Source organism: Gymnoscopelus microlampas (assembly GCF_963454915.1).
Source record: "Gymnoscopelus microlampas genome assembly, chromosome: 18".
Taxonomy (NCBI): Eukaryota; Metazoa; Chordata; class Actinopteri; order Myctophiformes; family Myctophidae; genus Gymnoscopelus; species Gymnoscopelus microlampas.
In genome coordinates, this window is record NC_139955.1 from 38,094,394 (window position 1) to 38,106,496 (window position 12,103).

At 43.5% G+C, this 12,103-nt stretch overlaps 1 protein-coding gene across 1 annotated transcript in view; it reads right to left on the bottom strand.

Moving 5' to 3' along the window:
- Positions 1–12,103, bottom strand: part of diaph2 (diaphanous-related formin 2) — an 824,520-nt gene that overhangs the window by 776,757 nt on the left and 35,660 nt on the right. The window contains exon 4 of the mRNA XM_084041781.1: positions 2,782–2,886. Coding sequence (XP_083897907.1) covers positions 2,782–2,886 — 105 coding nt within the window. The remainder of the gene's footprint in view (positions 1–2,781; positions 2,887–12,103) is intronic.

The window sequence follows — 12,103 nt, forward strand, 5'->3', positions numbered from 1 at the left end:
CGTGAGGGTTCTGGGTTAAACATGGTCTCCGCCTCGAAATACATGAATTGCTTCTTCTTGCTTGATTACAGGCTGTTGCAGGTTGTTGATCTCTTACCTATCTATCGTATGTGTCCCCTGTGCACTAACCCGTGTCCCCAAATCTATGGCTTATCGACCAGCCGCTGATGTACAGTACTGTACGCAAAGAGGGTTCTTACTGCCCCACCCAGGGGCATACTTTTATGCGTAACCAATTTCAACTTTTTTCGTTTATTTTCTTTTATTTAGTCACCAGAACCAAGGACGTGTGTTTTTGATGAATCTATCATGATTGAAATGGAGTTTGAAGTTATAGGAAGTGTCTGATAAAAAATGAATATCAAATATCTAAACACTGAATCGAGCAACTTAAAAACTGTCAGGGGTGCTCACAAAAGCCTGGGTAGACGTTAAAATAACCCCCCCAACAAACATGTTTGAAAGTGAAATACCCCTTTAAAATGGTTGAGTTCTTCTCTCCTATCATAGCGGGCGCTTTTGTGTCTGTATGCGCGCGCCCACCCACCCACAGTGCACGACGCCAACGCGGGCGGACCTTCAATCATCACGCGAGGAGAATGTGTAGCAGGGGGGGGTGGGGTGGGGGGGGGGGGGCTGACAGACAGACAGGCCTATCTCTTTTTGTCTCTCTGTCCTTTCACTCACTGCAGATGACATTATTCATTTGAATAATATATCAGTGCTCACAAAGCATAATAAGGCCTGTGAAGAATTCAATCATCTCTGATCATCATCATTATCAATAATGCCAGTTAATTACCATAACAATGAGAAAGGTAATAAATGATGATGTCAAATGAATGGGGGTGGGGGTGTGGAGGGGGGGGTTCCAGGGAGCGGCGAGCGGGGGGAGGAGGGGAGTCACTTTTCTTCTTCTCCTGTGTTGATGTGATTCTTACCTCGCTGTGTATAATAGCCCAGTGGTTCTCCACCTTTTCAGGCCGTGATCCCCCAAAATAATCATTATTTGAACTGGGGACCCCCCCAAAATAATCATATTTGAACTGGGGACCCCCCACCCTGACAAGCACTTGAAATTGTAGGAGTTGAGGCATAGTTTGACTCGGTTCCACAAATAAATATTGTTATTGTTAAGTTTCCTAGGGGCGTCACTTCCTGTCAATTTTATCAGGTATTATAACAGGGATCAAATTGACAGGAAGTGACGCCCACAACGCCCTAGGACATTGGTTCTTAAAGTGGGGTCCGGGGACCCCCAGGGGTCCTTGAGGGAGTTCCAGGGGGTCCGCAGCTAAATGATGGATAGCTAGGAACCAAATGGACCCATACGGGTCTGTAAATCTGAGAGAGTACAAATGGAACCAAATGGACCCGTTAGGGTCCATTTGGTTCCATTTGTACACTCTCAGAGTTAAATTAACATTGATTTTACAATATAAATTGGGGTCCCAGAGATAGAAATGCCATTAAATGGGGGTCCGTAGCCTAATGCATGTCAAACTGGGGGGTCCTTGAAACTGAAATGGTTGAGAATCACTACTAGAGCTGTAAAAGATCTTCTCTTATGGGGGGTCCCTGGCATATCTTTTTCAAATGGGAGTCCAAAAAAAAAGTGTCAATTTGGGGGTCCTTGACATGAAAAAGTTTGAGAACAACTGCCCTAAGAAACTTGTGGATAGCTATTTTCAAAATGTTTGCCTGTTTCTTATATTATTTGACAATTTCGCCAATGTTTGACCAGTTTTTATAGTATAGTTTGTTGATTACTTTTGAGGCAGTAATGGTCTATTTGATGGTATTTTTTTATTTCTTTCTTTATAGGTATTAAAAAGGTCTTAAAGGTCACTTAATTGTCATCTGGGGGGGACCCCCCCCCCGTGGGGGTCCCGACCCGCAGGTTGAGAACCACTGGTGTAGCCCTCCCTTCATAAAGAGGATAGGGGAGTTCAACCCGTAAAACCCATGACTTACCCTCAAAACGCAACGGGCTTAACTGCCATTATTGGTAACCTCAGAGTGATGAAAGTGTCATGTTCAAGATTACTGTGTGTGCAGCGAGTGAGGGGGCTTCCAGATCCTAATGAAAGCCCCCGATTCCCAGCCCAAATTAACCCATTAAGACCTGAGGCGATTCTTTAAAAAAAATCTAAATCCTAAAAAAATGTTTTATTTTTTTTGAAAAAAATATAAAACATATTTTTTCACAATTTTTCAAAAATAGCAGATCTACAAGCTCATAGCGCGGCACTCGGTGCCGCGCTATGAGCTTGTATATCTGCTATTTTTCAATAGCCAAAGAAATCTAGTGTCACAGATGCGTTCCAGGTCTTAAGGGGTTAAAAAAGAAGTGACTTCAGAGTAAACAGTCCAACGAAAGCATTTGAATTAAAACACCCCAGAAAAGAAAAGGAGGAGGAGAAAAAAAAAAGGGAGACCCAAGGGGGGAGGAAAATCACAGAGGTGGTGGCTGGCAATCAAAGACCTGGGGGGGGGCTCAAGCACAATGAGCAAGAACAAAGAGAGAGATCAGGAGAGAGAGAGAGAGAGCAGAGGCTCAGGTTATAAGCTCATTATTTTGTAGAGATGTTGGAGACTTGTCAGGATATTTCATCCCACCCACTACAACTATACTACTACACCGCAAAGAAGTGCAAAACACAACACTCACACAGAATTCAGTGTATATGCGCACACGCGCACACACACACATACACACAGACACGATCAAAAGGGGTTGATCTAAAGAAAAGAGCCCTTTGGCCTTCCTCTCTCACTTACAGATTTGGCAGTGGCTGAGATGTACTGGACCACCATCTCGCGCTTGGTGCTCAGGTCCTTCCCACGCAGAGGAGCTTTGCGATCCTCGTTCAGGTTCATGTCCTCCTGGGGAGACGAAGAGTCAGTGAACACACAGCACAGAGATGTTTGTTTGGAAGATCGAAGTGCAGAATCACATTTAAACACTATCTGTAAAAAAAAATGTTGTTTAAGCCATCAAGACCTGGAACGCATCTGTGTCACTTTTTTGATTTGAGCTAAAAAGCATTATTTTACACTTGGGCTATTCAAAAATAGCAAAATGTGTGCAAATCTTTGAATATATATTGTCTTAAAGGGAACATTTTAAACTTTACTTCCTGGGGGTCACTGGAACAAAATATTTTGAGATGGGGGTCGGCGGGCAAATACATATAATCTTGGGGGTCCTTGACATGAAAAAGTTTGAGAACCACCGATATAGAAACATACGTTTTTTCAGAATACTGTTAGAAGACATTTGTAGAATCGGCTTCAGGCCTCAATGGGTTAATTTCTGCTTTGATTCTGTGAATGCGCTATAAAAGAAAAGTGTTGATTTAACTCTCGTTTTCCATTAGGACATTCTCCCGAGTTACGAATGGATAGATTAACTGAGGATTGTACTGTACGGAAGACAAAAGAGACAGAGAGAGAGAGAGAGAGAGAGAGAAGAGAAGACGACGAGCTAAAGCCATCCATACAACGAATGGATTACAGAAAAGGCTACAGCCAAGGCTGCTGACCCACTAGTCAGATGCAACTCCACGACATGGACAAATGCAACACGCCATCCTGACATGTACAGAGAGCAACCATTTGACATGGGAAACGATGGCAGCAGAGAGGCTACATACACAGGGGGAAGATATGGTCTATGCCCCCCCCACCCACCACTGAACAACATATAGTACCTGAATTGAAGCCTTTATGATCACATCACATGAACCAGATAACCGTATAGATATGATCTGTGTCTTATTAGGAGTATTACCTTCATGCTACAGTACTGTACTCTCATTCTATGTCAAAAAAGAGGCCCTTTCATGAGAGGGAGATGAGGGAAAATGATTGAAGGCCGGACGGACGCACTAAAAGCGAAGGGAATGACATGATGATTAGGGCGGAGAGGGGAGGGTGTTTATCGGGAGCACTCTCACACAAAGAGATGGACAGAATGAAAAGAGAGAAGGGAGAGGAGGAAAAAAAAATACAGCTTTTTTTTCTCCCTTTTTTATGACAGTGAGGTTTGTGCCGTGCTGCGGAGTCATGCTGCCCTCTGCTGGAGAGCCGCGAGGATTAATGTGTTCTTTTGTTCAACTGATCTGTTTGGGCAGCAGTGAGTCGGCGCCGCGTGATTCACTACGACGGGGGCCAGCGTGAAGCCTGGGGTAAATCGAAACTGATAAATGAACCGTATGCCCACTTCAGCAGAGAACACTAGATCGCATAATGGTCTGGACTTCCTGTGCTTCCACTAATCTGGCTTAAACGCGGCTGGCTTCATTTGTCTGTGTGTGTGTGAGTGGAGCGCCGGCAAGGATTCCGTCCAGGGGGCTCCGTGACCCAAATTCCTCCAACTACATTTCCTCCAGTATGTACTGTACATACCCTCAGAGCTAGTAGAAAGCCATTAACCCATTAAGACCAGAAGCCGATTCTACAAATGTCTTCTAAATCCCAACAGTTTTCTGGAAAAAAAACGTATGTTTCTATATCAGTGGTTCTCAAACTTTTTCCATGTCAAGGACCCCCAAAATGATATGTATTTGGTCGCTGACCCCCCATCTCAAAATATTTTGTTCCAGGGACCCCCCCAGAAGCAAAGATTGGAGTTAAAAATGTTCGCTTTAAAACAATATATTCAAAGAGTTGCACACATTTTCACGATTTTTCAAAAATAGCAGATCTACAAGCTCATACCGCGGCACTCGGTGCCGCGATATGAGCCTGTATATCTGCTATTTTTGAATAGCCAAAGTGTGAAATAATGCTTTTTAGCTCAAATCAAGAAGTGACACAGATACGTTCCAGGTCTTAAAGGGTTAACATCCTTTTTCGGGCACGGGTGAGAGCGGGGGGGGGAATGCGGCTGAAACGATTACAATTGGCGTTTTTTTAAACCAAGGGAAAAAAAACAGAAGGCTTTTTAATTAATCTCTGAACCCGGCTAATTTGGCTGCTTAATTGACATTCAATAAAGGAGGTGAAACGTGTCAGGGAGAAGAAAGACTATGTTGTAGAACGGGGGGGGGGGGGGGGGGGGGTTGGGGCGAGGGGAGGGAGGGGGGGGGGGGGGGGGTGTTGGGGTGTAGACACTCATCAGGGGCCAAACTGGAGAAGGAATGAGCCTCCATGTCCTGCCTCCAAAATGATTTATAGTCTATTATTAATTATAACCTCATATGCTGCATGAAGGAGTCCCAAGATATCTCCCCGAGTAGGGCTGCTTGGGTAATTGAAATGACTACACCGGAGCCCATATCAGCGAGAATGGAGTTATCGGGGAAAATATGTTACTATGCTCGTGTTGTCTCATTCTGTTGTCTGCCAACCTCTGCTTAGCAGATGCTAATGCTAATCGGCCCCGGGATTTGTCCCCGCGCCTTCGCTCAAATCAGCATTCATTTTAAGTCGTCTACTGCCACTGTGGGAGGACGACCCCACAGAGCAGAGCCAGGAGAAATAATAATGCGTAAGATGGTCAAGAAATTGTGAGCCAAAAGCTGAGCCGATGCGCCAAGTGAACGCCGCCCAGCCCTGGCCCGGCCCGGCCCAGCCAGCCTTGCGGGCGTTGGCCATTCACAGGCTTTTGTGCATCGACGGGGATAATTAACCCATTAAGACCTGAGGTTCCGATTCTACAAATGTCTTCTAAATCCCAACAGTATTCTGGAAAACATATGTTTCTATATTATCAGTGGTTCTCAAACTTTTTCCATGTCAAGGACCCCCAAACTTATATGTATTTGGCCACGGGCCCCCATCTCAAAATATTTTGTTCCAGGGACCCCCCAGAAGCAAAGATTTTAGTTACAAATGTTCGCTTTAATTAAAACAATATATATTCAAAGATTTGCACACATTTTCAAGATTTTTCAAAAATAGCAGATCTACAAGCTCGTAGCGCGGCACTCGGTGCTGCGCTACGAGCTTGCAGATCTGCTATTTTTGAATAGCCAACGTTGAATAGCCAACGTGTAAAATAATGCTTTTTAGCTCAAATCTAAAAGTGACACAGATGCGTTCTAGGTCTTAATGGGTTAATGGCTACCATCATAACTGTTTTGCGGCTGAAATAATAGATATGGACACGAGCCAAGCGACGAGGGAAAAAACTGGATTTGGGAGGAGTGAAAGGGAATTAAAAAACTGTTTGTTTTGCCTCAACTGTGACAAATCGATTATTTTATGTCATCTGCCCACCAAGTTTGATTCATGGGGAAGTGTGTGTGAGGCAACAGATACAGTAGTAGTAGTTGCAGGCTCTCCTGTTGGCTGCTTTTAATGTCGTGGTGTGTAGAGAGTCGAACTGCTGAAGGATCACAGAGGAGCTTATTACTGGGACTGTTCACCCTGGCAATGGGGCATACAGAGACATAAAAATCTCAAACTAGGGCCCATCTGCACTGCAACGGTACGTACTGCGCCCCCACACAAAGCTATAATAATAATACTCCTGACAGTATGTATAGGAAAGTGACTAAAGAACATAAAATGGTAAAAGACAATTCACTGGGACATCCGCAAACTGCAACCGACTCAAGTCCAGCATGTCATGTTCGTGGAATTTTGGTTTTAACACGTTGAGTGCCATAAACGGTCCGAACCGTTTTTGAGAAGCTGTGCGTTATGTGCCATAAACGGTCCGGACCGTTTTTGAGAAGCTGTGCGTTATGTGCCATAAACGGTCCGGACCGTTTTTGAGAAGCTGTGCGTTATGTGCCATAAACGGTCCGAACCGTTTTTGAGAAGCTGTGCGTTATGTGCCATAAACGGTCCGGACCGTTTTTGGCCCATTTTTTAAAAAAAACATTTGTCCCACGTGGGGGCGCTCTAACGAAACTTTGGGTTCATCCAAGGAGTCTCTAAGAAGGTGAGGCCGGATGTGGATCCATGTCAAAAAATGCTTCCGGTCGGCCGCTCCAATGTTAACTCCTTGACTAAAAGCTTAATATCTCCTATTTCTTTTTAACGTGGTGGAAGTGAGCCGTTTTCGATCGGCGATCACTCTGCAACGGAGGATGATCGCGTTAGAAATATTATTGTTCCAGGCGTTAGTCGGGACCCTCCGCCGTCTCGCACGCACGCTTTGTTTACACATGCACTTCCGCGTCGGGGCTTCTACAGCACGAAACATATCAACGTACTGTATCAAGTGGATGGAAGATATGCTGGCACTAGATGTACCCTATTTTAATAAACCTCTGGCACACAATGTGTTAAGTGGAAAACCGGGGACACAATGACATCCATTACTGTGCTTGTGCATTGGTAAAAAAAAACGTATTGTGCTCATGATGACAATATTACTATTGGCAGAACGTCTCGTTGTAGAGAGAGGGAGGGAGAGAGAGAGAGAGAGAAAAGGACGAGAGGACTGTCTGACCTGTCTGGCCGGCCGTTTCCCCGCCGGTCACCTTGCCTCATGTTTTATCCCTCCCGGCCCAACCCCTTGAACACAGAATCATCAGTCTGAATGTTAATGAAAGAGATCGCGGTGTCATGGGGGTGTCAGACAAGGAAGGGGCTGGTTGGAGGGGGGGTACCGCCGCGGGCAAAACGATGATGTAAAACTGGTGCGTGCAGCCCCGTATTTCTTCCTGTCTCTCGCTTGTCCCTCCGCCCCCCCCCCATGCACGCATTAACCCATTAAGACCTGGAACGCATCTGTGTGTCATTTTCAGATTTCTTTGGCTATTCAAAAAATAGTAGATATACAAGCTCATAGCGCGGCACCGAGTGCCGCGCTATGAGCTTGTAGATCTGCTATTTTTTGAAAAATCGGGAAAATGTGTGCAAATCTTTGAAATATATATCTTTTTTTAAAAGCTAACATTTGTAACTCAAATATTTGCTTCTGAGGATTCTACAAGTGTCTGCTAAATCTCTTAACAGTTTTAAAAAAAAAACTTATGTTTCTATATATCAGTGGTGCTCAAAACCTTTTCATGTCATGGACCCCCAAAATTATAATTGGCCACGGAACCCCATCTCAAAATATGTTGTTCCAGGGACCCCCCAGAAGCAAAAATTTGAATGTTTGGTTTAAAAATCTTTCAATAATATTCAAAGATTTGCAAACATTTGCACGATTTTCCAAAAATAGCAGATATACAAGTTCGTATCGCGGCACTCGGTGTCGCGCTATGAGCTTGTATATCTGCTGTTTTTGAATAACCCAAAAGAAATCTAAAAATGACACACAGATGCGTTCCCGGTTTTTAATGGGTTAACAGTCCATCGCCACACTCGAGTCCGTCTCCTCGACCAAGATGAGACGACCTGGAGATTTCATCAGAGTGGTTTACTGTCATGCATTCTGATGCAGGTGGCGTCAGCTCTCAGCTGTGCACATCTTGGAGAGTCCAAGGAGGGAACATGCATGGTGCGTGCACGCTCCCACAGTACATCACCACACACAGGCTGGACACACAATCCAAGGTGTGCTGAAAGTGTACCATTAAGACCTGAGGCCGCGTCTAAAAAAATCTAAATCCTAAAAAAAAAATCTGAAAAAATAAATAAATAATAATTTTCATGATTTTTCAAAAATAGCAGATATACAAGCTCATAGCGCGGCACTCGGTGCCGCGCTATGAGCTTGCATATCTGCTATTTTTGAATAGCCAAAGACATCTAAAGTGACACAGATGCGTTCCAGGTATCAATGGGTTAACCACATGAACCCCAATCTGGGAACCCAGACCCAACTGAAAATGAAAAACAGCGACCTCTGCTGTTTGTTCTGTTGTATCTCTGTTGTATCTCTGTTGTATCTCAGTTGGCTCTGGGCGGAATAAAATGTAACACTCGTGCGCAAGGAAACCGGGGTTTTGGTCTGCCTTCAGTGCATCACTTCCGGATGGTGCGACTATGTTTTCAATCCCACTAACAATATTTCTACACGGAACACTAACACCACTTCTCCCAGAGAACATGGATCGTTTTTGGTTATAAGCCCACTTGTGTCTATGATGAAAGAAGAAAGTTAAAATGTGAATATCTTTCCGTGGTTTTGTCTGCTCCGAGGACGCTATTGTTAAATTACTTCCGGTTCGTTTCTAGTAGGGAAGGATCGACGGACACGTGAATCCCGCCCACTACATTTGATTGGGTAAAGCGCGGCCTGCTTCCTGATCTGAAGGCACGCCCATTGCGTACACGTTATGACGAACCTCCCCGACAGATTCCAACGCAGAGCAGAATCTGTTCTTGAGAGATTACAGTACATCCCACGCACAGGCTGGACAAACAATCCAAGGTGCGCTGAAAGTGTACAATTCTCTTAACCACATGAACCCTAGCATCCCTAAGGTCGATGGCTTGTAAAATGCGTTCTTTTCAACAACGCGTTGACCATCATACAACGGGAGCATAAATTAGGCTTTTTAGTCTTCCCGGACATGCTTCCACCTGTACAAATCCCATTAAGACCTGAGGCCGATTCTACAGAATGTCAGTTAACAGTCTTTTGGAAAAAAAAACATGTTGCTATATCAGTGGTTCTCAAACGTATTCATGTCAAGGACCCCCAAAATGATATGTATTTGGCCACGGAACCCCATCTCAAAATATTTTGTTCCAGGGACCCCCCAGAAGCAAAAAAAATGAGTTACAAATGTTCGGCTGGAAAAAATATATATTGAAAGATTTGCACACATTTTTACGAGCACCGAGTGCCGCGCTACGAGCTTGTAGATCTGCTATTTTTGAATAGCCAAAGTGTAAAATAATGCTTTTTAGCTCAAATCTAAAAATGACACAGATGCGTCCCAGGTCTTAATGGGTTAAACGAGAATTGAGAGGGAAAAGTGCCACGCTTGAGTCTCCTGGTGGCCAACTCTGGAAGTGCAGCTGGGGGGCCCTACGCATGAACGAGCGGAAAAACGTTTTTCGACCAATGGGCGCACAAACTCACAGTCTTGCGCACGAGCATGCGCACGGAGGTGACACTATTGCGCATGCCAGACATAACTATAAGACGCGAAACAACGCGGAGGAGCCCCGCGACGTTATCGTCCCCCAAACACGAAAGAAAGGGGGAAAAAGGAGGGAGTATGCGCTGGGCGAGCAATTCCTACAGAAGTGAGAGGACGGGGATTTCCAGTTACCACTCTAGTTCTTTTATGTAAGCATATAGGTTTAAGTGGTTGATATTTTTCAACTCGACTGCGGTTTAACCTATTAAGACCTGGAGCGCATCTGTGTCATTTTTTGATTTGAACTAAAAAAACATTTATTTTACACTTTGGCTATTCAAAAATATCAGATCTACAAGCTCATAGCGCGGCACCGAGTGCCGCGTTATGAGCTTGTAGATCTGCTATTTTTGAAAAATCAAGAAAATTTGTGCAAATCTTTGAATATACATATATATCTTTAAAGTGAACATTTGTAACTCAAATCTTTGCTTCTGGGGGTCCCTGGAACAACATTTTGAGATGGGGGTCCGCGGCCAAATACATATATTTTGGGGTCCTTGATATGAAAAAGTTTGAGAACCACTGATATATTAACATACGCTTTCCGGTCCTTACACACCGGGGGCGATTTTTTCATGCGAATAATACGTTTTTTTTTAAAAACCTTATAAAGTCAATGCAAGCTTCCACATCAGTTTCGCGGAGCGAAAAAGTGTCTTTTATTTATTTGGACCGAGTTATTTATTGTAGAATCGGAACCTCCGGCCTTAATGGTTTAACATCGGCCCCTCACCCACTGTATATTGGCTTCAAAAACACTAGCAAAAGAGTTCATTATGTTTCAGCCACCACTGAGTGAGTGCTGCGCCCTGTGTTTTTCCCCGGGAACCTTTTGATGACCTATCAGTAGGCTATCTGGCTAGTAGGCCTTTGAGCCTCGTATGTGTGGACTATTTCCTCAAAGCGGAACATTTTTTTTTCACTTTTCCCTAGTCATTACTGCACAGCGGGTGGCTCGGTTTACACTCCACGGGCCGTCCCTTCATTTGGAGCAAAAGCTGGAGATGTAAGGTTGTATCATGTTATGTAGCACCATGATAATCAATAAAAGAAACAATATTGTCGCCGTCGGGCGGAGACATTTCATGTCCAAAAACGTAACTTTTCAGATAAGAACCGGCGTTCTAATTGGTCAAATGTATTTAGTCACAAGCTCTTGTTAATACTTTTAATTGGTTATAAAACCCGCAGACTTTTACTCTTACTTTATTTGTTTATTTAGATGGGACACCGCATATTAATAAACAACAGTACATGTCAATGTAACGTAAATAGACCGGATTTAGCAAAGATGCTAATTTAACATCTGCAGTCCCCACAAACATATAAAAACTAAAAAGACTAGAACAAGTTCCACTTGGCTCGTGTGGTATTGCACTAAGAAATTAGCAGCGTTTTAGAGGGGCAATATATATTTGTAAACTAAAGTGAATCGTGTATAAAGTGCAGCATTGCTTTCAAGTAGTACACGGCAGACTTAACCACTTTCAGACTGACATCCCTATTTTGGGCTTGTCATTATAGGCGAACATTTTCAAAACATTTGAAAAAGGAGCAAAAATAGCAGTTCTTGATCAGCTATTTTTGTTACTTGACGGAGTATTAAATAGAGCATTACGAGTTATGAAAAAACATAAATATTGAAATATTAAATATGAATACACAAGATGTCTGCCCGACAGCAAAAAGATGTGTGCGTGTGTGCATGCATGCATGCAAGTATGTGATACAAGGAAAAGGGAGAGACGGAGAAAAAAGTGAGATAACTGCTCTCTTGGCAAGGTAACTCTAAAAAAACTGATTTTAATCTCAATGAGAGAATTTGAGACTTTTACGTGGTTAAATAAAGGACATGATGACTGCCGTACACTACTACGTAACATCAAATATGACCTACTTTTCAGAGAAAAAAAGAGAATCGCTATTAAGCGCCTGAAACAACGGCAGTGCAACAGATGCACTTATTTACTGAGGTAGTATTATGTGTTGTCTGCTATCTCAGTCAAACAACACCTACTGTAGAATAGATATCAATTACCGTAATTACTTTCAGCCTGGCATCCCTATTTTTGTCACTATGTCACTATTTGGCATACAAC